The 25,658-nt window shown below is 53.8% G+C and overlaps 1 protein-coding gene across 2 annotated transcripts in view; it reads left to right on the forward strand.

The window, feature by feature from the left end:
- Positions 1–25,658, forward strand: part of COL17A1 (collagen type XVII alpha 1 chain) — a 51,037-nt gene that overhangs the window by 16,252 nt on the left and 9,127 nt on the right. For both annotated transcript variants that reach the window (XM_041742326.1, XM_041742327.1), the window contains exons 9-37: positions 1,155–1,298; positions 2,603–2,761; positions 3,344–3,415; positions 5,282–5,353; positions 6,132–6,200; positions 7,238–7,399; positions 7,772–7,852; positions 8,932–8,976; positions 9,865–10,062; positions 10,643–10,861; positions 11,198–11,227; positions 11,580–11,606; positions 12,985–13,011; positions 13,104–13,166; positions 13,968–14,072; positions 14,787–14,849; positions 15,481–15,516; positions 15,972–16,025; positions 16,269–16,304; positions 16,789–16,824; positions 17,479–17,541; positions 18,645–18,680; positions 18,986–19,057; positions 20,088–20,114; positions 21,062–21,097; positions 23,043–23,078; positions 23,331–23,411; positions 24,471–24,506; positions 25,032–25,109. In XM_041742326.1, the coding sequence (XP_041598260.1) occupies positions 1,155–1,298; positions 2,603–2,761; positions 3,344–3,415; positions 5,282–5,353; positions 6,132–6,200; positions 7,238–7,399; positions 7,772–7,852; positions 8,932–8,976; positions 9,865–10,062; positions 10,643–10,861; positions 11,198–11,227; positions 11,580–11,606; positions 12,985–13,011; positions 13,104–13,166; positions 13,968–14,072; positions 14,787–14,849; positions 15,481–15,516; positions 15,972–16,025; positions 16,269–16,304; positions 16,789–16,824; positions 17,479–17,541; positions 18,645–18,680; positions 18,986–19,057; positions 20,088–20,114; positions 21,062–21,097; positions 23,043–23,078; positions 23,331–23,411; positions 24,471–24,506; positions 25,032–25,109 (2,163 nt within the window). The remainder of the gene's footprint in view (positions 1–1,154; positions 1,299–2,602; positions 2,762–3,343; positions 3,416–5,281; positions 5,354–6,131; positions 6,201–7,237; positions 7,400–7,771; positions 7,853–8,931; positions 8,977–9,864; positions 10,063–10,642; positions 10,862–11,197; positions 11,228–11,579; positions 11,607–12,984; positions 13,012–13,103; positions 13,167–13,967; positions 14,073–14,786; positions 14,850–15,480; positions 15,517–15,971; positions 16,026–16,268; positions 16,305–16,788; positions 16,825–17,478; positions 17,542–18,644; positions 18,681–18,985; positions 19,058–20,087; positions 20,115–21,061; positions 21,098–23,042; positions 23,079–23,330; positions 23,412–24,470; positions 24,507–25,031; positions 25,110–25,658) is intronic.

A 25,658-nucleotide genomic window follows, 5' to 3' on the forward strand; every position in this document is an offset into this window, starting at 1 on the left:
GCTCCCTGCTGCTAATAGAAAGATAGTAAACCAACCACCCATGACCTGTCAGGGAGCTGAAGAAACAGTGTCCCGTGAAAGGAGCCTGAAGGGTCCATAGGATGAGCTGGTGTGAGATATCTGAGGAACATATGCTCAGACATTGGAGGAATGTTCAGTGTGGCCAAAGGAAAAGGAACAGGGGGGTACCTGATAGGATACATAAGCTTAGGAAGAGTCAGAAGTAAGCGGAGTATGAGAGTTTGAGAGTTTGTTCTGGTTGTTCTTATTAGAGGGTTATATGACATTTTGAAATGAACCCAACTGATAGGACGGGAGCCAAGTACAAAGAGTAAGAGGACAAAGAGCCAGGTTGGTTAGCTCAGGAATCAGAGACTGGGGCTGGCCCAGACAGCTCCGTGCCCTGGGCCATGGGGTCTGAGGCTATCTCCCCAGAACTTTTCCAGGCTGGGTGGGGCTGAGCCAGAGATTGGAGCTTTCGGGGAAGGGGGTGCCTGGGCAGTCCTCCAGCACGTGCTGTGTGCAAACCTGTCCGTCTCTGAGGCACTGCCCTCGTAGGATGTTTCCCTCTTCTCCTACTTGCCACATAGGGAGGCACAGGGAACTTGTATCCCTCGGTGACCCTGGCTACAATAGTGGCCAAATGGACTTGAACTCACACAAAAGCAGCATACTATTAAGGGATTATGGACCACAAATTCCTCATGACACTGCAGAGCACGAAGGTCAGGGACCTGACATTCAAGGTATCCTGGGAGGGGAGGAGACCACTGTTAAACCATTTCTTTCAAGGGATCTGGTTCTCTCACCATCCTGGATGTAAATCCCCGAGTCCCCCAATCTAGGATGACAGGGTCTTCCAGCCACAGAATTATCCCTGTGGTGCCTGATGAGGTCTAATTAGGAGATATATACTGAGGACCTCACCGTGGAGACTCTGTATTTATGAGGCCATTAATATTATGAAGTGCCAGGTTGATGAGTGCTATAAATTGATAAAATGCAAAAATTATAAGGCTGACCAAAAATATCCCAGCATGGGAAGCAGATGCCATCTCCCCTCATATTCAGAATACCACTAATGTTCCCCCTGCTGCCACGGGACTCAGAAAGGAATCCTGAGCCTAATGGAAAACATGGGGATGATTTTGCAGGGACGGAATTGGATGATGTTAAGCGTTTGCTCAAAGGGAGCCGATCAGCAAGTGTGAGTCCCACCCGGAATTCCTCCAACACACTACCCATCCCCAAGAAAGGCACGGTGGAGACCAAAATGGTGACGGCAAGCTCCCAGTCGGGTAAGTCCTGTGGCCCACGCTGCAGTGGAGGGAAGGGAACAAGGCGGCAGATTTGCCCTGGCCCAGGAACTTAGCCATACCCCAGCAGGCCTTCCAGGTTGCAGCAGAGACCCCGCAGAGTATTAAGCATTCACTCTTCGTGTCGCATGACCATGTGGGCTTCACCCTGTCTGGTCCACCATCCTATGAGCATGTAGCTGGGCTCTAGATCTGAGAGATTCTCTCCCAGGACATTCTTGACCTCTCTTGGGAATATGTTGGCCTGGGTCCCCAAATGAAGAATCCTGGGGATGACTGTAGTATTTTCATTCATTTATTCAGTGAATATTATGTGCCTCCTCTATGCCAAGTACCAAGCACTGAGGGGAAACAATAGACGGGGAGACACGGCCACTCGCAGAGGTGAAGGCCTCTGGGGGAAGTCAAGAAGATAACCAGGAGAACGTAGTCAAGTAGGATGAGTGTTGGGAAGCACTCCTAGATCACATGCCTGCCAAGAAAGCTGGGTTCTCTGGGAGGCAGAAAGATGAATAAGTAGATCCTCAGAGGGAGATGAAGAAAGAAGCCAGTTGTGCTATGAATTTTTTTTTTCGCTGTGAATTTTTCTGTCTTTCACTCCTGGAGGGAAAAAAAAACACCTTGAGATTGTGATCTTTCTCTTATTTAATAAATCTAAAACCAAGCCTCGGGGCGGTTTTTATGACCTGCGGAGCCAACTCTGCTTGTATATGAAGAGGAAGAATTGGCTTCAGATCTGAAGGTGCACCAAAGCCCCCTCCTGGGGGCAGAGTGGCTCTTGGGCCTGGTCAGCACATAGGAATGTTTATGGAGTGCTTAGCCAGGAAAGACTGCCCTGGTGCAGTGTGGTCTCAGACAAAGGCATTTTCTAGCTGTGCCTGCCATGTGTGTGCCTGGAATTCTACATGGGATTTGCTATTCCCCTGGCATCTGTGAAGGTGGAATCAGCAGCACATAGAGAGCCCACTGGTCCCTACCACACCAGCACACCAGGAGATGGGGAGCGGATCTTGGAAAAATGGGCAGACTCCAGAGCAAAACTGACCTACTTCAAATTTCTCCAAGAGCCAGTAAAAATTTCTAATACAGGAGATCAAGTTTTCACCAGCTCCAAGGTTTCAGATGGAAGTGGCCCAACCAGCTTCCCTGGAATAAGGGAGTTTCCAGGTCATGGGATACGGGGCTAAACCCAAGAAAGTGCTGGCAAACCAACCCGAGAGGGTTACCCTAGCACAGAGTGCCGATTTGCCTCTCACTGGGGTGTGGGTGTGCCTCTCTGATTCCAGTGTCTGGCACCTATGATGCCACCATCTTGGATGCCAACCTTCCCTCCCACATGTGGTCTTCCACCTTGCCGGCAGGGTCCTCCATGGGGACCTATCACAACAACGTGACAACCCAGAGCTCATCCCTCCTCAACACCAACGCCTATTCTGCAGGATCGGGTATGTGCTTCCCCTCCTACCTGAACCTCGTGCGTGCACCTTTGCCTGGAGCTGAATATGACCTCTCTGGTGTTGACCCCCGACCATGGCCTTCCCTGGGGGGCTTTCTGTGGCCTAGCATCCCAAGATTTTTCCACTGGAACTCCAACTCAGTTCAGTCTCCAAGGTGTTTATTTTGGGAGGACTATCTAGCACAATGTATCAGAAGAAAGAACATGAAAACAGATCTAAAGAACCTAGTTTCACTCCACATGGATACACTGTGACCTTGAGTAAGTCAACTAACTTCTCTGGGCTTCAGATGCCTTCTCTGCAAAGTGGTGACTAACAAGAGGGCCTTTGGCTGGACCCTGTGTCCACCTGAGGCCACTGCCCTGTGACCATCCCTTGGCTATGACCCAAGGCACACCACAGACCATTTGGTTCTTTGCTACAAGGCAAGAGCTCAAGATTTTCCTAAAACCAGAAATTTAACAAAACCTAAAAATGTAGCTCTGCCATTCCTTCCTTCTATTGCCACCCCCCCCCCCCCTCCGTTCTGGACTGGACATCCCTCTCACCAGCCTTCCTCCTCCCCTGCAGTCTTCGGAGTTCCAAATAACATGACGTCTGGCTCTTCCACACTGCACCCCGGGGTCAGCACCTGCTCCTCAGGTCAGTATACGCCAGCTTGTGTTGCCTTTTCTGAAACATTCACTTAAAAAGTCAGTGATGTAGGCACCCGGGTGGCTCAGTCAGTTGAGCTTCTGCCTTTGGCTCTGGCCCTGATCTCAGGGTCCTGGGATCAAGTCCTGAGTCAGGCTCCCTGCTCAGCAGGGAGTCTCCTTCTCCCTCTGCCTGCCACTCCCCCCGCTCATTCTCTTTCTCTCCCTCTTAAATAAATAAATCTTATAAAGAAGAAGAAAAACTGATGCTCCCTCCTGCTGAGGAAAACAGAATGGTTTCCACATAAATGTCCTTTCTGCCGATGAGCTTGAAGACTTTGCTCAGCGCGCAGAGGGACGCAGAAGCAGGGCCCAGGGGCTGCCTGCCGGTTGCAGGTAGAGCTCGGCCCGTGGCCAGGTCAAAGGCTGAGGGGCCACAGGCCTCACTTACCTGCTTGCCCTGGGCTGGTCCCTTTCTTTTCTGTGAGCCATGGAGAAGTGGAAGCAAAGGGGCTGAGTCAGCGCTCCAGACATTTCTCAGGTAGAAAGTATTGTTATGTGAAAAGGATCTTACTTTAGATCTTTTTATAAATATTGTAGTTGGTTCAGGGCTCAATTTTACTGATTAGTTCCCAAGGCAAAGATGACCATTTTAAAGAAATCTGTATTCACGGTTTCGTTATATAACTGCCTATTATGTAAATGTTACAGCCCACTTTTTTTCTTTAAGGACTCTGCCTTCTATGTTACTGTGATTAATAAATATAATGCTGTGGGCCTTCTTTATTTTCTTGGCTGGTATATCCACAAGTGCGAATGTAGCATTCTCATTTCATACCTCCAATTAACTTGAGCTCCACCAAACCCAGAATACACCAGGTTCATGTTTCATTCCTTCTGCCTTTGTCATTCTGCTTTGCAAAGTCCTGACTCAGGAAGGTGGGCTGATCTTGGATCCATGATCTGTGCCCCAAACACTAGCGAGGATAGAATAAGAAAAGCTGTTGATGGGAGGAATGAGCTTCTACACGTTATTTAAAAACCAATAGCCAGTCTCTGAAATTGTAATGGGGGTTAGGGGAGTTTTTATGTATCTGAGTCTCAAGAAGGAAGTGTTCAAGGGGAAACCAGGGATATTCCAGGTCAGTCCCCTCTGTGTCTGTGTCCTATGCCCACAGTCCCCCACTGTACATCGGGGCACCCCAGGGTGCAAACAGGGACCCCTGGGATATTCTTTTTAAAGTAGGCTCCACACCCAGCATGGAGCCCAACATGGGGCTTGAACTCACCACCCAGAGATCAAGACCTGAGCTGGGACCAAGAGTCAGACACTTAACCTACTGAGCCACCCAGGTGCCAGACCCCAGGGATGTTTTTAAAAGTCCTGGGATACAGGAGATCCCTGGGTGGCTCAGCAGTTTAGTGCCTGCCTTCGGCCTGGGGCATAGTCCTGGAGTCTCAGGATCAAGTCCCACATTGGGCTCCCTGCATGGAGCCTGCTTCTCCCTCTACCCAGCCCTCCCCACCCCATCTCTGTCTCTCTCTGTGTCTCTGTCTCTCATGAGTAAATAAAATCTTTTAAATAAATATATAGATAGAAAGAAAGAAAGTAAGTAAGTAAGTCCATCCATCCTGGGATACAGAGAAATCTGTCAGACCCTGTGCAAATTAGTGCTCTTGTGTTGCGTGGCCCTAACTACCCAATACTTGGAAGTGCTGGTAGCTTTTGGCCTCTGATGGGAGATGGGGCGTCCCCATGTCCCTGAGAAAGCTGGGGAATCTGTCCTGTGCCAAGACCTTTATCGTGGAAATGATTTTGGGGGCGCCTCCCTCTCCCCCGCCCCCCGCACTCACCTGTCCTCCATTGCTTTCACAGTGTTTGGCATGCAGAACAACCTGGCACCCAGCTCGTCCACCCTGTCCCACAGCACGGCCACCGCCTCCACAGGTCTGTAGCTGAGGTGTGGAGCTTCCACCCAGGGAGGAACGCCCCTTTGCAGCTATACCTCACAATGTCCCTTTCCAGCAACTGAATTGGAAGGACCCAAATGTCTCAAAAAAAATCAGTCAACCTTTCCCACCAAAGAAATAGCCCCCTATCTCCCAACCTAGAGATGCCAGCCTCTGCATTTGCTGGCTCAGACATGAGAAAAACCACAGGAAAAACCACATTGCTGTGGAGTGTCACCTGTATATCGCTGTCTCACTGCAGTTTCTGGGAGTTCCTTGTCACTGTAAATTGATCATCTTACTGATTTCATGGTGCACCCCCTGTGCACACCTGGGAAGGGGAGCAGAAGAGATGTGAACCTTCGTCTTTGCCCTCAACTTACTTACTGTCTACTTGGAGTAGAAAGACTATTACACATGAAAAAACTGGGCATTCTATAAGACCACAGGAGTCCAGTTATGCAGAGCCGGTGTTAGGGTTATAGAGTTCCGAAGGGGAAGGATGCTGGGAGGCCTTCATGGAGGAGGTGGAGTTATGGAACAGTCCTAAAAGGATGAGGATTAGACCAAAGGAAGTTTCATCTAAACTCATTGCTGTCCTTGTGGCTGGAGAGTTACCTTCATAATTAGTAGTCATTTTATTTCTTATTCTTACTGTCTTCTTCCTCTCACCTGTGGAGGCTACCTGGCCACTAGGGCTGGTCAGGCTGCTTCTAAGTTTCATGGAGCTGCCTTCCCATGCTGGCCCTGCTCACTCAGTGGTTCCTTTCTTGCAGCGTATGGTATGAAGAAAAACCTGCCCCAGAGCCCTGCCGTTGTGAGCACTGGTGTGTCCACCTCTGCAGGTGAGAGCTATCCCCAGCTGCTGAGGGCAGGCCTGTGCGGAAGGAGAAGTGCTCCACAGTGACACCTGCTATATGAGAGGAGAGATGATCCATTGCTGCTCTGAGGTCTGCAAATGTGACTCACCCCAAAGGCATCTCTGTTGCTAAGACAGAGCAGGGATGTATGTGCCCCTGACCCTACCTTGGCTTTCCTGGCCCAGGGTGCCAGGGGTGGGGCAGAGAGCTCCACCTTCTGCACCTGCCTTGGGCCAGGCATTTACCTGCCAGTCCCCACCAATATCTGGAAGCCCCCGGCCTGCTCCTGTTACGTGTCACCCAGTGTAAGAACAAGGGAGCCCCTCAGAAGCAGCCACTGCCCCACAAGCACTTTCAATAGGATCTTTATCAACTTATGCTCTCCGCACCCAGTGGGTTCTTTCCTCCACTGCTCTGATCCCGTTGTTTCCTTCCATTTAATAATTAGCTGATTCAAAAAAGGTTCACTGAGCACCTGCTTTGTATGAGAGGGACGCTCTTCTTGGTGCCCAGAGTACAGGCACGAACGAGGCAGACTAGATTCCCAGGCTGCCCACTGCCACAGAGGAGGCAGGTAGACCCAGTAGATAAAGTACATGAAAGGATGATGGGAAATAACACCTGCTGGAAGAAATAGATGGCATGCTAGAGATAGGAGTGTGTGTATATTAGGCCGGGTGCTCCAGGAGGAGCCCCCCAGATGGTAACACTTGAGGCTGAAGGATAGAAATGAACCTGCCACGTTAATTCAAGGAGTGCCTTCCTGGCAAGGGGCTTGTGGCCCTGTCCAGGTGGGGAGGCAGCATCATAGGCCTGCTGCCCAAGTGCTTCCGGCATTGACCTCCTGATGGCTACCTGGGCAGGGGAGGGTGCCTTTGGTCCCTAGGATGCTGGGGACCCTCAGAGGTACCTGCTCACCTCTCTCTTCCCCTCTCCCCTCTTGTCTTCCTCCTCCTTCCTCTTTGGCTCATTTCTTCCCTCTCTCCCTTGTCCTCCTCCTCACCGGCTCCTTTCCTTGTCAGCCTGCACCACAAATGTCCAGAATGAGGATCTCTTGCACAAGGACTGTAAATTCCTGATCCTGGAGAAAGACAACACACCGGCCAAGAAGGAGATGGAGCTGCTGATCATGACCAAGGACAGCGGGAAGGTCTTCACTGCCTCCCCCGCCAGCATTGCTGCAAGTACGTGGGGGCCCAGGCTAGGCGGGTTTCAGGAGAAAAGCAGACGGTGTAGGGGACCAAATGTCCTAGCAGGGTGGTTTGAGACCTTTTCATAAAGAAAACCACAGTGACCCCACTCAAATGAAAAATGCCTGCCTGAATGCGATGTTCCAGGTCTGCCTTGAATTAGATAAATATCCAGGAAAATTCTGGCAAAACACTCCCAGAGGGGTCTTGGGGCAATGGGAAGTCTCCTAACCACATACACAGATGTGGGAGATTAACCCAGGAACATGGGGCCCTCTTCCTACCCGGGTGTCCACCCAGGTGTGGCTCTGGGGCCGGCAGGGAGTGAGAGCACAGTACCCTGGATGATCATGGGTGTGCGCACAGCTTCTTTTTCAGATGACACCCTCAAAAAAGAAAAGCAAGCTGCCTACACTGCTGACACCTGCCTGGTATCAGACGCCAATGGTGAGAGGAAATCTGAGCACTGTCCCTCTGACTTTGATCTGTCTGCATCTCCTTTATTTATCTTCCAAGACCTCGCTGCTCAGACTGTGGCCTCTGGCCCAGTGGTATGGGCACCACCCAGGATTGTGTTAGAAATGCAGAGGGCCGGGCCTAGCCCAGACCCGCTGAGTCAGAGACTGTATTTCTGCAAGTTCCACCGCTGTCTCATGGGTGTGTGGTGTGTGCACATGTGCATTACTGCAGCCGACATCTTCCTGGGGTGCGTCTGACATCTATGACATCTTACTCCCTGTCCCATAATTTTCAGAACAGCTAGAAAATGTTTTTGCAAAGCCCTTGCTATCTTTATTTTTTTTCTTCCCAAGTATTTGGATTCTCTCCGGGATAACTGCATTTCTTATCCTGCTCTGAGCCTAAGACTCTCTCCAGATTACTGATTTCAAGGAGGTCAGGAAAGGAAGAGAAAAATTGGGTCCTAGAACATCTTTTCAAAATGCAAATGAAATCCATTACAATCTTCAGCAGGCCTGACTCCGAGAAAATGCTTACTTTGAAGACTTCCATTTTAGGGGTGGCAATGGGGCTGTGAAGACAAAAGACCCCTTTCAGAATCTGATGAAAGCTGTAACCAGTTTTCCCAGAAAACCTCATACATACCCACAAACATTCAGTGGTTGGAGAGTAGGAGGGACTCATGAACTAGCCCGCTGCCCCTCCACCCCAGGTGAGGAACATGTTCAGAGTCCCTGAACCGAGAAATCAAGAGTCTTTTCTCATAAGCACATTTATCGTTTGAATGCAAATGTCACTCCTAACATGGAACTCCAAGAATGTCTTGGGCTTGAAAGATTTAGGGTCACAAGAGGGTTAAGATGTTGGTTTTTCCCACTATTAATTGCTTGCCAAGCCATGTTTTTATCGATGTAATTGTTGCAAACATCAGATCAGCGTCCACATACGCGTCCACATCTTGGCGTATTTCCCACAAGTTCCACCCACAGTCAACTCTCAGGCTGCCCTGGGGGCTTCTGTAGTTGAAAAGCTCAGGTCACAACCTGTTCTCGGTCTTTGCCTTCCAGGAGACGTGAAGACTGTGTCCACGAAGGGAAAGGCTGCCTCTGCAGGTGGGTGACAGCAGCAGGTCCTACAGTGACAGGATGAAGGAACAGACTGAGGAAGGGGCACACCTGAGCCACATACTTCTAAAGCATTTCCTTGCAGGCCTGAAGGACACAGGGGTGGGGGGACAGGCTGGGAGCTGGGACGAGGCTGCAGAAGGAGCTCAGCTCGGGCGGGGGGGTGGCTCCCAGGCCTTGCCTGTACCCTGTGGGCACCATCGCCACTGTCCAGGGTCCAGGATCTCCCAGCAGTCCAGGAGCTGCTGTTGTGTCTCACAGAACACCCCCTGCCTGGGCTTCAAGGTACCACTGAGACAATGCACTTCTCCAGTCCTTTATACTTAACTCACTTGCTTCCACAGCCTTGTGAGAGCTTATCAGCCCCTTTTAGCCACTAAAAACACTTTTCACTAAAAAAAAGCAAACAAAACAAATACCCAGAATACTTCCTGGCCACACTTAGGTGCTGAGTGTAATTTCAGGCATGCAAGGATTATGAAGAAGGAACAGTGGGAACAGAGGTGGGGAGGTGGGAATGCTTTGGGTTTGGCCATTATCAGATGCAGGAACTCTTAGCAGATTCGTGGTCATCCCGAAGGCTTTTAAACTCCGTGCTATGTGCTGCGTTCTGTGCTACTACCTTACGTACCTTATTTCCTTCATTCAACAACCATCTTGAGAAGTAGGCAATCTTTTAACCCCATTTTATAAGGAAGGAAACAGAGGTGAGGGGACCCCCTCTGGTCTGCACAGCTATGTGCTCTTCACCAGCCATGGCCTGGTGTTTTCCCAGGAGTCAGCCTTCTCCTTGATGGAATTATCCGCCCCACCAGCGTTCCCTCAGCCCTCTGGGGGAGGGCTGCATTCACCTTACTCTTCCTTTGTCTTCCACAGAAATGCACAACTACAACCATCGTGGCGGTGGCAGTGGTGGTGGTGGCGGTGGTGGCGGCGGTGGCGGTGGTGGCCCATGGGGAGCAGCGCCAGCCTGGTGCCCCTGTGGCTCCTGCTGCAGCTGGTGGAAGTGGCTGCTGGGCCTGCTGCTCACCTGGCTGCTGCTCCTAGGGCTACTCTTTGGCCTCATTGCTCTGGGTATGTGACCGCAGTGGCAGGGCCCCACTGCCCATTCAGAGGGCAGGAGTCAGCATGGCCCAGGTGTGCAGGATTGGGGGGTCAGAGATGATCAGTACAGACCCCTTGTTACTGCAGATGAGCAAGCTGAAGCTCCAAAAGCACCTGGCCAGGGTCCCACAGCTGCTCTGTGGCCTGTGTGGCTACTAGCCTAGGGCCCCCTGTCCCCCAAACAGCCTGTTCAGCAAGCAGTTGGCTGCCCTTCATAATCAAGTCAGGCCTTCTCGTAGCCTTTTTGCTTTTCACCTTTCCCACATCCTGTATGGGTCTCTATGTGGCCTGTTGCACCCGGTCCCAGGGAGAAGGAGGGCCCGCGCCATCGCCACCTCCCACGGGAAGACTGACTCTTAGGCCAGGTTTCTTTAAGGCTGGGCTGCCATCTGAGTAGCTACCCCCTCCCGCCGCTGGCCGTCACAACAGGGGGTCTCTGTGTACAGCTTCCAGCACAATGTCCCCAGGGTGCCATGGTGGGGCTCCTGGAGGCGAGCCCTGTGCAGGGAAGCCCAGCCTGGCTGACCAGCCTCCCATCCACCCCTTACAGCCGAGGAGGTGAGGGCACTGAAGGCACGGGTGGCAGAGCTGGAGCAGAGCCGGAGCAACGTGCTGCTTTTCAAGGAGGAGATGCAACGGGCCAACAAGGACTGGCTGCAGGGGGAAGCACCCAGCGTGGAAGCAGGCGGCAAACTAGGGCTTGATGGCCACCGGCAGGAGGAGCTCTGGCTGTTCGTGAGGAACAGGTTGATGGCCGAGCAAGAAAACGGTGAGCACCGCGTGAACATGGCGGCGTGGGGCAGAGCCCAGGCCTGCTGGCTCCCCGGGCTGGGTGCTCGGCATCCCCTCCCACACTCCTCCTGCAGTCCTGCCCAGGGGCCTGGGAGGGCGACCAGCACTGCCATCCCATCTGACTGCTGGGAGAACTGGCCCCTAGAGGAGAACTGCCCCAGATCACACAACTAGCACATCTTAGAGCCTGATTGCTGGTCCCAGCCTCCGTTTCCTCCCCCATGCCTCCATGATGCCCCTCCTGTGAATGTGTGCGTGTGCATGTGACACACACGAGATGTGCAGCTAACTCTAGGTTTACCTTCTCTTGTAGGAAATCTCCGAGGAAGCCCTGGCCCTAAAGGTACTGGATGGTCTGAGCCCCGACCCTGGTCTCCTTTCCTGCACTTGGAGTGGGTTTTCTGGGTTCAGGTCTTCCAAGTTGAAGGATGAGCAGTGGAAAGAGCTTATGGTATCTGTCAGGAGGGTTGAGGATTGGCTTTATGGTCAAGATATCTTAGAACGAGAAGGGACCTCAGGCATCACTGAAGAGTGGCCCAATGATGTGCCCAAATGACACAGTTGGAGACTCAGAGGAACCCATGTCTCATGCCAGCTCACACAGGACTGCCGTTTGTGGGTCTTCAAACAGTAGAAGAGAATGGCCCCAGGAGTTCTCACCGTGTCTCATGATTTTCTTATCTTTCTGATTTTAGGTGACATGGGAAGTCAAGGCCCTAAAGGTAAATCAAACGTGGAGATTTGGACCTAAAATGTTAGTAAGGGTTGGTTTAAGGCAGTCGGCCAGCATGTTTCCTGCACACCCAGTCTTCCTGGCCAGCTCTCCTTTGTGTAGGACCTGCAGACCCTTGGGCTTTCAGGGTCAGGGGGCTTAGTGACAGAGCAGGGCTCTGTGTGTCTGGGGAAGCACTGTCCCTTGTCCCTCCTCAAGATTCTAAGGACTTCCTCAACAAGCATTCCAAAGGCGTCCAGGGCCTGTATCCCCCTCAGCTCCAAAGGGCGGCCCAAGGACCTGCTGCTGTACACAATCCTTAGTGAGATTTCTAGATCTGCAGGTTCCTGGTCCCTGCCAGGAATCAGATCCTCTGGGACTGGATCCCTCCCTCCTCTCCTCAGGTTAATTTTGATGACCCAGATCAGGGACCATCACTGGAGGTGAGCAGCCTGCTCACAGGGGTCTTAGTAGAAGGTTGGAGATGACACCCAACAGTCAAAAATGGGGCTCCTGTGGGGGAATCCATAGGGGCAACACCACCTGCCTTCAGGGAGTGGGCAGTCCAGCAGGGAGGCAGGACATATTCACAGGAAAAGGTGCCCCACAGTGTGTTTTAGCTGGGGAACTATCATGTGCTAACTTGTGTAAGATATGACATATGCTGTAGGAAATTTGTCTATTTCCTCAGAAAAGTGGTTTGATAATCAGTAGGACAGACCCATGGGAGAAAGAGGTTCCCTACCCCAATGACCACACAGCAGCACCCCTTGATCTGGCTGAGTGGGGTTTGCAAACTTAAGTGTGTTAGGAGAATTGCCAGAAGATTCTGGGCCCCCTCCCAGAACCTCTGATTTGGCAGGTGTGGTTGGCACGAGGAGTCGAGGGTTGTGATCACCCCGGGGTTTCTGAGGCCAGGGGTGCATCTTCTGAGAACCACTGTTCAAAATGACAGGGCTGTCTCTCTGTCCCCAACTTCACCTCCCTTCTCAAGAGATTCCAGGGCAGGAATTGGGGTTTCTCCACTTCCCTTCAGGACTCCCTGCCTCCCACTCCCAGCCTGGGTCACTGCATTGGCCCTTTTCCCTGCGGCTCCAGCTTGCACTGAGGCCACACACCCCTCCTGACCATGCTGGAGATGAGGACTGTTGGTCCTGGAGTCCCTGACTCTCTGGTTGCCATAAAATAGAAGGCGTCAAATTTGAGTTGCAGATAAATGATTTTTCACTGTAAGCGTGTCCCAAATATTGCAATAAACATGTAGATTTACTCCACATTTATCTGTAGTGCAAACTGATTTTGGCAATCCTACCTGAGTCCTACCAGTGGCTCTTTTAGGTAATGGACGCAAGTCCTCTAACTTTTCACTTTTCTCTCTGTCCCCACAGGAGACCGAGGGCTCCCCGGGACTCCAGGTGTGTACGTGTGGCTCCTGTCGCAGGCAGCCCAGCCCTGGCTCCCAGTTCTAAGGGAAACACAGGGCTAAGGTGTTCTTGTGTATCCACAGGCATCCCTGGGGTCTTGGGCCACCCGGGTCCACAAGGACCAAAGGGACAAAAAGGCAGTGTGGGTAAGAACCACTTTTTTCTGTTGGTTTGTTCTTTTATTCATTCATTCACTCATTCATTCATTCATTCAGTCAGTCAGTAAACATTTATTAAGTGCCTGCTGTGTGCCAGACTCTGTTTCAGGAGTTGGAGAGACTTTGGTAAGCAAAACAGAAACCCCTGCTTATCTTTTTTTTTTTTTTTTTTACCCCTGCTTATCTTTGAGTTGGGGAGAAAGACAAAAGACAAAAGACATGACAAATAAGTGAAGTGCGGAGCAGGGTGGGAGGTGGCTCCTGAAATGGGAAAGACTGACCCAGGGAAGGTGCTAGGAGTGCAGAAGGGGTACATTTAAATACTGCTGTCAGGGAAGGCCTCACTGAGAAGTGGCCATTTGAACAGACTTGAAGAGGGTTGGGGAGCCAGGCATGGGAGACATGGGGGGAATACTGCAGGCAGAGGGAGCACCCACAGGCCCTGGGGCACAGGAGGAAGGGGAGGCCTGGCTGGAGCTCCAGAAGACCGGGTGGAGGAGCAATAGGCCTCTTGATCCTGTGGGGCCTTGGAGGCTGTGGTAACACTTCAGCTTTTACTCCCAGTGAGTGAAGAAGCCATTCACAGATTTGGGGCAGAAGTAGGGTGTGATCCACTTGCATTTTCTAAGGGTCACTCTAGCGTCTGGGTAGAACCTGGGCTATAGGGGGAGGGAGAAGCTGGGAGACCAGCGTGGGGGCTCTAGGCAGATGTGTCAGCCGGATGCTGCCGATGGAGCCCTCAGCCTTGGCATCAGGTCCTAACCCTGAGATGCCTGTTCCTTTCTTTAGGAGAACCCGGCATGGAGGGACCCATGGGCCAGAGAGGGCGAGAAGGTCCCATGGGACCTCGTGGTGAACCAGGGCCTCCTGGATTTGGAGAGAAAGGGGACAGAGGTAAGAGGCTTGTCCTTCACCGGGAGTGTGAGCTGCATCCATGCTTCCTTCTTAAGGTCTTTCTTCCTCCTTCCTTTTGCTCACCTTTGCTGAGCATCTACCTCAGGCCTGCTCTAATGAGGGGATGTGGGCTGGGCTGTGGGCTCAGGTCTGAAGCTAAGAACCCTGCAGTGCTTGGAATCGACAAAGAACACGGTCACGGGGAGAGCGGGTCTTCCCTGGTGGGCAGCGCAGAGTCAGGCTGAGGTGAGGAGCTCAGGGCAGAGCAGGGCTGAGGGCAGAGCAGAGTGTAGGTCCTGAGCCTCTCATGGCTGGAAGGAGGCAGGGGAGAAGACACAGGCCCAGCCCTGGCAGAGGTGGGGAAGATGCTACAACTAGATTCTTAACCGTGAGTCTGCTTTTATCAGGGGGAGCCAAGCACAGACACCAGAAGTGCTCACAATGCCAAAAGATCATGGGCAAGAAGCTTTGTTTTTAGCTTCACTTTCCTTTAAAAATATTGGGCAACCAGGCAACAAATATTGAGTACTGACTGGGTGCCACCTCATGGAATAGAAAGGCTCTGTGGGTAGAAACTGAAGGTATTTTGCAGATTCGTGGCCTCGAGGAGGATCAAATGGATCAGAGACCACCAGCAGGTTGGGGAGTGTCTCCCAAAATGACACTGCCCAGCCTGCTGGAAACCAAACTGAGGGCCCTCTCATGTCTCCCCAGGGGCTGCTGGTGAACCCGGTGTTCAGGGCCCACCTGGCGTTCCAGGATCTGTGGGTCCCAAAGGTGAGTCAGGTGTCAGGACAGTAACCAGATTTGCCACATCCGGGACCAGGATGGGTCACAGAGGGCCAGGTGCTGGGATCCCAGCAGCCCTGACCTATTGCCCCAGCCTGTGCAGGGACAGTGGGCCCAGAAAGCGTCCCCACACACACACGCACCAAGGAGTCCCTGGGGATCAGAACTGGGGCTGTATTTTTGGCTTCATGGCAGATTTGGGACCATGTTTCCATCGCTCTTCAGTGGCCCTGTTACGTGGCCCCTGAGCGAGTAGATGGGTCTGAAAGTCTGAAGCCAAACAACTACCTCACCTGACTGGTGCCCAGAAGCGCTCGCTCAAAAGCAACATGTCTGGACAACTCAGGGTGAAGGGGGCCTGTCTGGCACCCCTCAGGCCAACTCTCCTCCGTGCTGCTGCTCAGGCCCAGATGTTTGCCTCTGACTGCCAAGGAGCAGGGGTCTCTGGATCCCACACCTGCAGCTGCCTCCCTCAGGAGAACTTTGCACTGGGGTCACTCTCTGACCCACTGGCTTGGGGTCCCCTGGGAGTGAGCCCCCACCTGCCCTTCACCACAGGCTCGGACATCCCTGGCCTGTGCCCTGCCCCTGATATCAGCTATCTTGTCATCCTTCTCAGGTTCCGGCGGTTCTCCAGGCCCACGGGGTCCCCCAGGTCAGTATGCTGTGGAGGTGCTGTTTCTGGGGAAAAGACAGGAATGCTAAAGGGAAAAAAACCTATAAAGTGAGGCTTCCAGAGACCCAAAACTTCCATCCACTGGGTACCCAGTGGTTCTCAGATCCCCATCCTGCTGCACCTGAGCAGAGTTCCTGCCACCACCCCCTCTCAGTGGGCCAGAGCCCTTCTGCTGTTGTGGGAATCTTGAGCTGCAGCCCCCCATGTCTGCCCGGGTCCCACAGGGTGTCCTCATACTCAGGCCTGGTAACATGAGCCAGAAGCTGGCCCGGGACGATGTAGCAGGGACATGGGGAGGAGTCTGTGGAGAACAGCCCTTGTTATCTCAGGGTGTGTGCACACCTGTGTGCATGCCAGTCCGTGCCCCGTGTTCTTGTCCATCAGCCCCAGAGCACGAGACACTCAGCTCTCTGCATGGCTTCCTTTGTTTGCAGGCCCTATGGGTCCACAAGGGCTCCGAGGTGAAGTTGGACTCCCTGGTATCAAAGGTAAGCTTGGGAGAGGGTTTGGGAGGAAGGACAGGTTACCCTATAGATACCACTCACTGAAGGAGGGGGTCTGGGGGACAGGGAGGGTCTGGTGCACGTGACCAATAGCCTTTGCAGGTTGACAGGTATGTGAGCAGAGGGCAGGTCAGGATGTCGGGAGAGCCTGGCTATACACACACTGTCCTCCCCTGGGTGTCCTCCTTGCCAGGGCTCTTTACACAGAGTTGTCCATTACCTTTCCAGGTGACAAAGGACCTCTGGGGTCACCAGGACCCAAAGGTACGTTGCTGCTGCTCAGACATCCCCATTGTTGTCTGACTCTGAGGAACCCCAGTAGGACTTCTGCCTCAGAGTCTGGGGTATATCTGAGAGCTCATTCTAGCCCAGCCCCTCAGCTAGGGAAATTAAGACAGGAAGAGGGGAAACAGGGCTATGTCACAGCCCTAGAGCCGGGTGGTTCACAGTGTGGCCAGGACACAGTGTTGAGACACGCACCCTCTAGTCTGGTTCTCCTTGCACCCATGGCACCCACTTAAGTGACAGCAGGGGCTGGGGTCAGTTTGCGGGTGGGCCTTGACCCGGGTGGGGGGAGCACGCGTGCTCCTCAGCTCCTCCAGCGTCCAGTTCCTGCCAACATCCTGCGGACCACAGCTTGCGGGCACAGTGAGAAGTGTTCACAGCCAGGGGTCTCTCTCTCTGAGAGTTTTCCTGGCTCCTGGACTGGCGCTTCCTGCCACCCCATCCTGCCCCATGTTCGTTTCAGGTGACCAGGGTGAGAAAGGACCCCGAGGCCTCACAGGTCAGTCCCACACAGGCGTCCGTGGCGATCCATTAGACTTCACGTAAATCCACTAGGCCCTGGAGGTGGAGAGAAATACAGAAATGTGAGACAGAATCTGTCTAAAAACCACCCAAAAACTCGTAATCTAGAAAAAAAAAAAAACAACACTACAAGATAAAATAAGAGTGAATGGCGTATAAGCCAGCATCAAAACGTATGTATAGTCCAGATGGTAAATGTTTGGAACAGAAAAGGGAGTGTCTGATTGTCTTGGATTATTTTGGGGGGAATCCAGTTGGGAAAACTAAGCTCTTCCCAAAGTAGCAGAGCTTTGGCACTAGTGGTAAGCCTCTCGTCCACTTAACCTCCTGCCAACTTGAGTGACTAAAAAAGGAAAATGGCATCCAGAGGGGATCAGTGCTTTGGCTCGAAGGGGCAGCTCTGTGGTGCTAAGAAGGAAGATTGAGCCCTGACGTGGCTCTGGGCCTGCCCTCGCCGGGGACCCTGACCATAGATGCTAAGCAGAGGCTGTGTCCTGACCTCTGTTTGTCATCAGGCTCCTCGGGTTGGGCAGGTGGCAGGTTGGGGGTGGCGGGAGGGAGGGGCGTCCTCATAGGCATGAAGCACGCGTGTCTTGGAAGCCTCCAGTCAGCTAGCCTGTTTCCTTTGCAGGTGAGCCGGGCTTGAGAGGCTTGCCTGGTGCCGTGGGTGAGCCGGGAGCTAAAGGAGCAGTAGGTGAGTGTCCCAAAGGAATGGATGCGGTGGGTGGTCCTGGCGGGAGAGCCCAGAGCCTGCGTCTGGAGCTGCCTCTCCTGCCCTCCAATCTGCGGGCCTCTGGCAGAGGGTCTGTCTACAGGCCGTTTCTGGGTCTGGCAGTCGTCTCTGGGTCTCTCACTGCTGGGGGGTTGGTGGCGCATCCATGCCAGTCCCTGCCTCTGAGTCACTTGGGCCCCTGGGGAGGACAGATAAGTATGGAGGTCCTTTGGAACCCCCAGTATTCCAGGCCCAGCCTTGGTACTCCAGAGCTGCTGTCACAGCCACATCCAGGGGTTGGCTATTTTGCTGCTCTTAGCAAGGTGTCTGTCAACCAAGACGTGGAAGCTGACCACGGACCCTCCAAGTGTCAAGCATTTAGCACCAAGTCCCCAAAAGGGTTTAAGTTCCACCGATGGGGTTGTGGTATGTTCACTTTCTCATTCGTTTAACAGAGTGAGGAAGCTCCGAATATATACAGGACGCCGTGTGCGCCAAGTAAGATGCTTTACCTCCTGCAAGGGGAGATAAAGTGTGCCACGGGGACACAGCAGGGAGAGATTCCTTCCCACTAGAGGATGAAGGAGGGTGTATTTCATATGGCCTTAGAAAGTAAGGACGATTTCATCATGGTCAGTTTAGAACATTTCATGTAGAGACAACATGAGGGAGGAAAGAAAAAGGGGTGGGGGAGTGAGACGTGGTCCCAGAAGGACACCACCTTGGACTTAGGTTAGCAAAGTGCCCACAACAGAGGAGATGAGAGCTTGAAGGACCCTGACTCAATAAGACAAACACAGATGGAGCTTCTGATGTGTGCGGAGTCACCCCGTAGGCCCTGGGGATGCAATGGGGAGTTGCCGGCCTGTTCGTTCTCTGCAGGAAAACACACATTCCTGGTTTAGGGGAAGAGGCCAGGGAGAAAGTGGCATCCAGAGGGGATCACAAAGACAGGGCTTCTTCCATGGTTGGCGGCTCTGGGAGGGGCTGCACGGCTCCCATCTGGGAGGCAGCCTGGAGAAGCTGCAGGGCATCCCAGAAATAGCTGCTGGGATAACTGAGGAGCTGTGGTTCTGCTTTCCTAGGACCTGCTGGCCCTGATGGACACCAAGGCCCAAGAGGTGCGTCCCTGCCCTCCTCTCCTCACTCTCACTGCCCTGCCCTGCCCAGCCCAGCCCTGCCCAGCCCAGCCCAGCCCTGCCCTGCCCTGCCCACATCCCAGCAGGCAGGGCCCAGTCCTCTGAATCATCACGCCAGCAGGGCATGCACCATGTGGAACCCCGGGAGGCCCAGGTCTTATTTCCCTCTCCTTTCCACCTGCCGCAAGTTACTCAGTAAAATCTCAAGAAACCATAGGCTCAGATGTGCTGGCTGGTTCAGCTTTCCTAACAGGAAAACCTTTCCATGTGGGTCATGCTCTCTTTAGGTGAACAAGGTCTAACAGGGATGCCTGGAACCCGTGGCCCACAAGGGCCTTCTGGAGACCCAGGAAAGCCAGGTAACAGAGTGGGAAGAGGGAGCCACAGCCGTGTGTGTGTGTGTGTGTGTGTGTGTGTGTGCGCGCGCGCGCGCGTGTGCATGCATGCACGCGCATGCATGCGAGGAGGATGCATGCAGGTGAATGCACAGGCCTTCTCACCTGCCAGGTGACAGCTGGCTTGTGCTGTGTACAGTGACTGTAGGTTCTGACACTGTTCAGTCACCAACTCTGGCAATTTGGAAAAGAGAGATTGACAGTTAATTAACAAGGACTTCTAGAAAGGAGCAAGGAATCTCTTAACAGTTGCAGAGTTTGGGACACCTGGGTGGCTCAATGGCTGAGCGTCTGCCTTTGGCCCAGGTCGTGATCCCAGGGTCCTTGATTGAGTCCCACATCAGGCTCCCTGAAGGGAACCTGCTTCTCCCTCTGCCTGTGTCTCTGCCTCTCTCTGTGTCTCTCATGAATAAATAAATAAAATCTTTTAAAAAAATAGTTGCAGAGATTAAGGCCATTTCCATGCTTTGTTCCTCTGATCCCATCCCCTCTGTCCGTCTGTCTGTTTCCCCTCTGGCCATCCCAGGACCCTCACCAGATACCCGCCAGTCAGAGAGGAGAGGCCATTTTTAGGGTTCCCACTCAAGGCACAACAGGAGCAAGATCCGCAGGGCTCCAGGAGGGCAGAGGGCAGCGAGCCAAGGCAGCTGCAGGGGCAGGGCCGCATTTATTGAGGGGCCTGCCTGGAACAGGGGAGCCTCCTGGCTCCTCTGGCGGGTGCCCAGACAGGGAGCACCAAGGGAGGGAGCCTTGGGGGTGGGGGCAGCACTGGGGTCCGTGAGTGGAGGAGCTCGCTGGGTTCCTGGCTCTCAGACGCCGAAGGGTGTGATCCGGGTCAGGCCAGGAACCTGGGCCTGACAGTCATGGTCATGTCACTGCGAAGTGCAAAGAACTGCTCTTTGTCCTGTCCTGGGAGGGCCCTGGAGTTGCCCTCCTGTGGCTCAGGGCACGGCCCCTCCACCCCTCACCTCTCTCTCTGTTCTCCTTCCCGTAGGTCTCACAGGACCACAAGGACCTCAGGGTGAGTCACCGGGTCCCTCCACCTCCAGATCCCCCTGCCTGGTCTCCCGCTTCCAGCTTGTGGGAAATGCCTCTCCAGTCCCCTTGAGTTTCCCCTGCTCCCTGTATGCGCCGCCCTCCCCACCACCCCACCCGCGCAAAAACTGGTTCAGGTTCTTTCCCTGTGAGTGTTAAGAAACCCCTTAGGAAGGAAAAATACAAAACAATCTAGAAAGCCGTTCTGGAGAAACATGGTTAAATCGTATGCCGATTCTGTATGCCTTGGGGTACAGGAACCCTGAGAGGAAGCTCCAGGCACAGGAGTTGCACTGGCCCCCAGAGGCCTCGTGTCCCCCTGGCAGGGTAGGAAAGGGGCTCACCCCGTGCAAGGACCCGATCACCCTGGGACAGCTTCAGGGGCCGAGTTGGCCCTACAGTGGCACTGGGGGTTTACCCATTTGGATTTGAGAAGTTGTCACCATGCCCAGCCCCAGCTCCTAAAGGAAATTTAGGGAAAGATGCAAAATGAGATCAAGCAGCTGGTCTCCCCGCAAAGTTGAGTGCACAGGGTCCGCCTTCAAATGCTCCCTGCCAGAGCTCAGCAGACAAAAGCAAGATGGGAAGAAGCCGTGGCCCCTGCTCACCTACCCTGCTGGGGAGGGTGGGGACCGGGGCAGCTCCCCAGGCTACAGGGGTTCATCACTCAGGCCGGCTGGCATCCTCCAAAGCCGAGTCCACAGGCCTCTGCCTCCCTCAAGACTGGTGGTTGCCCCATTTCCCAGAGAGGGAGAAGGGCTCAGTGAGAGGCCTCCGAGGGGCCCCCAGGCTACAGCAGAAGGTACAGCCCAGGGTCTGCAGTTTCAGTGGGCACTGGGGACTGTGCCCAGTGAGGGAGCGGGCTTCCTGCCAGAGGGGTCTGGGATTGCTGGGCTTTAATCATCCCGACTGACTTGTTTTTAATCCCATTAGGACTTCCTGGTACCCCTGGCCGACCAGGAGCTAAAGGCAAGTGATTTTCCAAATCAGATGTTCCTCCTTTTTACTAGCTTTTGCAGGAGGGGAGAGCCAGGCAGGAGGGAGCCCCTCTGGCCAGAGTCTGGATCAACAGTGGCATCTAGTGGCATCAGCAGAAGGCTGTGAGGCTGGGGAGCCAGGGATTTGTTCTGATCCATTGAGCCCTGAATCCTCAAGCCCCCACCCCCACCCCCAGTCCTGTGCCTGGCTGTACACCAGATGTCTCCAGGCCACCGCTGAAGGAGGATCGGGAAGGGTGCTCCCTCTCAGAGCCTTTCCGTCTCCTGGCTTGCCTCTAAAATATCCCTGTTCATGTTCCATCTCCCTGGCTTAGCCCTGGTCCTCCATCACGTGACCCTTCCCTGGGACAGGACCACCCTCAACTTTCTCATTCCCGCAGCCCTCAGTGTGCCCGGGCACCCCACAAAGTTTTCTAGCTGAGACTTTTCTGCAGTCAGGGAGGAGCACCTCAGATGAGCTCTAGGAGAGGAATCCTCTGCAGGGCTCTGCCCGGGGCCTGTGTGGTACCCCTGCTGTCCTGCTCTGCTCCTCCACTGTTGTCCAATTCTGCACCCCCTGTATACCAACCCTGAGCCAGTCCAGGGTCGGACAGTGCTCAGCGATAGTCTTTTGCTTCTGTCCCTGTGACTCTGTTCCCAAATCCTGACATTCCATGGAGCTTTGCCATCCTGAGCAGTCACAATTCTCTGGAGGAGACTCTAGGAATGAAATTACTACTTTCCAGAAACTATCTCCAATGACTGGTTGGGCCAGGGAGTTCTTTTGGGACAAGTCAATATAATTCCAGCATAATAACAGCTGAGTTCCTACATCCTGGCAGACAAACCTCTGGAGCCATGGATCTGTTCATGGATTGATAGAGCACTGTAAGAAGGACTCCCTGAGGATCCCAGATAGCCTGTCCTTCTCTAGGCTAGCAAGCAAGCCTGTGACTTGCTATCCCAGAGGGATTTCAGAGCCCCCTCTGGACAGTGTGCACAGGAGGCAGATGTCTCCCCTAACGCTGGGTGGTGTTCCAACAAAACAAACACCAGTGCTTTCTCCTCTTGACCTTGACCCCAGGGACTGGCAGATAGCAAGCAGAGACCACCCTTTACTTCCTCCAAGGGGGATCATTGTCTCCATCACGGTGTGGTGTGGCTTTCCCACAGACCCTGGGAAATGACAGAAGAGGCCCCTGAGGGACCCCAGGGGCGGGCTCTTCTGTCCTCCACCCTGCTTGCTCAGTTCCCTGGGGTCCGTGCATTTCCAGGCTCGAGAGATGCTTCATTGGCACAGTGTCCAGGGTTCATAAGTTTGGGAAAGCATGAATCCGAATCCCCTTGTTGGAAGCCCTCTGCCCACGTTTGCATTTTGGACCCTCTCAGACACAGGCAGGAAGGAAATCTGCCAACCTCTGGGTGACTCCGGTGCTCCCGCACTTAGCAGCCACGGCTCCCCTTTCTCCTCTTGCACGCCTCGACTTCCGTCCCAGGAATCTGTGTCCTGAGGAGCATTCTGGGGACCAGGCTCTATCCCCCAGGCTCAGGCCTCTGTCCTCTTGGGGCTCTTCCATCTGAGGCGGTTCCCAGCAAGAGCCTGAGAGGCCCAGCGTGGGAGTGGGGATGACTCTCAGTCAGCCTCCTTCTGGCCTGGCGGGAAGGGAGACCCTCCCACGTCCTCTCTCTCCTCTCTCGCTGAGTCCCAGCTGCTTCCAAGGACTAATGTGGGCCAGGAAGCTCGTTGTGGCCTCAGGGTCTCCGGCAGAGATTGGTGCTTAATGCATCCTACATGCTCCCTGTGGTTCATTAAAACGCCTTTAGCCCAGGGGTTGGAGGCCCAGGAGTGCCTTGCAAACTCAATCAGAAGCCTTGGAAATGACTTATGGAGCCACTAAGTAACCCTGGGAATAACTTCTCCTTCTCCTCCCCTCCAGGTGAACCTGGAGCTCCAGGCAGGATCATGACATCAGGTAGGCAGGCCCGGGAGGGTGGCCCTCCTCGGTCTCTCTTGTGTCCTGGACATCTGCCCCGGCTGTGCCTTGGCACCCTCAGGCAGTGCCAGTCTGAGCTTCTGGCAGCAGGGGAGGAGGGCCCTGGGGTCAGAGGTAACGGGGCGGAGGTGGGGGCAGGAGGCACCAGCCTGCCCCGCCGGCAGCCTGGCCTGGGTCCCAGTGCCTCTCAGCAAGAAGAAGGGTCCCGGGTCACAAGCCTTCTGTTTTTAGAGGGATCATCGACGATCACTGTCCCAGGCCCCCCCGGGCCTCCTGGAGCCATGGGACCGCCAGGACCTCCAGGTGCCCCAGGTCAGTTGTTTTCTTGCTTTACTCCTTGGTTGCATTTAAGTACAGCAGTGTTTGCTCAGGTCCTGAGCCCCAGGGAGGAGCCTGCTCCGGGCCAGCCTAGTGAGCGCCTGTCTCCCTGCAGCAGGCACCCCAAGCCCCACCCGGCAGGCATTGCCCCCCCCCCCCCCCCCAGCAGCCTTGTGGTCACTCAGCTAAGAACTAGCAGAGGCAGACTTTGGCCCCGATCCTGCCACCTCTGCAGCCTGTGTGTGACTTCAGTTTGTTGCTTTTTGGAAAACAATTTAATAAAATGCATTAAGGGCAACAAAAATGCTAGGAATCTATTTGGAGAAACCATCTCCACATTGTTCAAACCGCAATGAGATTGCTACAAAATCACACCGACTTCAAGCTGTCATTTAGAAGTGCAGGTTGCTCGAGCCCTGTGCCCTCTGAGGGCTGCGACTGTAGTTTTACAAGATGAGAAAAAAAAACATGCTGTAAGGAAATGAAATTCTTACAGGTTAAAGGAGTATAGGTGATACTTTTTTCTACTTTTCCAAAATACCTTTGATTTTATATCTATTTTTTTTAGGTTTTTTTTTTTTTTTTAAATAATCACTATACCCAACATGAGGCTGGAACTCATGACCCCAAGATCGAGTCTCATGCTCTTCCGACTGAGCCAGCCAGGCGCGCCTATCTATTTTTCAATTTAAAAAATTTTACATGTAAATGAAGTAGGTGATTTAATGCAACCCACACGGGTATGGATCAGCCTTCTGTCCTGACCGGTTCCAGTGAGAGGGAGGATAGGAGGGTGCTGAGAAGTCCCCACCTGGGGGGCAGTGGCCCCAGGCCTGCCCGAAGCCCTGGAGTTGGGCAGAGGAGCTCTAACGGGATGGGTCACAGGGCTGGTCTCCAATCAGTCAACAAGCTCACCTTTTTGGGCCACTGTTCTGCACCTGGGAGGAAGCTACCTGTGTCCCTGGGGCACCTGCCCTGACCTTTCTTCAGATCTTTCTAGAACTATGACCCTAGAGGTATAGTAAAGCCATTTCTTCCCGACTCCATCTCCAGGTCCTGTGGGCCCAGCTGGTCTCCCTGGACAGCAAGGTATGTCAATCCTGAGAGAACGTGTGACTGTGGGCTCAGCGGGGGAAGCCTCCTTCCCGGGCTGGACTTGGAACCCCATCTTTAGGTGAAGTGGCAGGCCTGAATTTGGAGAAGGGAGATGAGGGGGTGACCTGGTGCTTCCCCCAGGGCCTTGCAGGGCCTCAAATGCCAGGGGAGACACCTCTCCTCCCTCTTGTGTTTCTGAGAAGGTAGGGGCCCTTGGACAGGGGGCCGAGGCTGTGTGGTCCCCTGGTCAGGGTCAGGCTTGGCTATTTCATAGGTGTCAGGCCTCTTGTGACCAGACCCTGATACTTGTGCCACTGTCCAGCCATCTATCCAAACACCAAAAAACAGGCTTAGGAAAAGTTGGTCCATTTCCTCTTGGGCTGTTGGAACAACAAACAGGAAGGTTCACTGGCAACTTTCTGGCCCCATACGCTCACTGCAGGGCTCCAGGCCCTCTAGACAGAAAGCTGGGAGGGGTCACTGCAGGCCATGCCCAACTGAACTGTGTCTTTTACACAGGCCCACGCGGCGAGCGAGGACTTGCTGGCGAATCGTTCATGGGCAGCAGCAGCTCCATCTCTGAGCTCCTCTCTACCCGTGAGTGCCCCCGTGTTGTCTGGGGTGAGGGGACACTAGGGTGGGAGCAGGACGGACAGGACCTGTAGCAGCTGTACCAGTGCGTCATCCTGAGCTCCAGTGTGAACGAGGATGACGAGTTCCTCTGAAAGGCAATGCTAGCCTGGAAGGAACAGCAGGGCTTTTGTCAGCTCTGGGGGATGAGTCACTGGATGGGGCAGCTGTCAGAGGTTCTCGGGATTCTAGGGGGACCAGGGTCAAGTGGGGCCTCTGTAGTGAGCTGGGCACTTGGATGATGGCTGGCAGGAGTACTGCATCCCCCACTTGGTACAGTGACAAGGGTCTGTGGGTTCTCAGCCACAGACCCCACCTGCAGGGTGAGTTCTGGGTTCTTCTGTTCCCAGGGTCCTTTAAAGAACCCATGCAGACCTGCCACCGGGCCTCCTCCTTAGACGCCCGAGTAGCAAAGACCATAGCCAGCTTTGTCCGGCCGTCACTGTGTGCTAGACGCGTGTCGCCATACTTCCCTGGGTCTGCACAATGTGCTGTGACATGGGTTTTAGGCCTCTG

Source organism: Vulpes lagopus, chromosome 2 (genome assembly GCF_018345385.1).
Source record: "Vulpes lagopus strain Blue_001 chromosome 2, ASM1834538v1, whole genome shotgun sequence".
Classification (NCBI taxonomy): Eukaryota; Metazoa; Chordata; class Mammalia; order Carnivora; family Canidae; genus Vulpes; species Vulpes lagopus.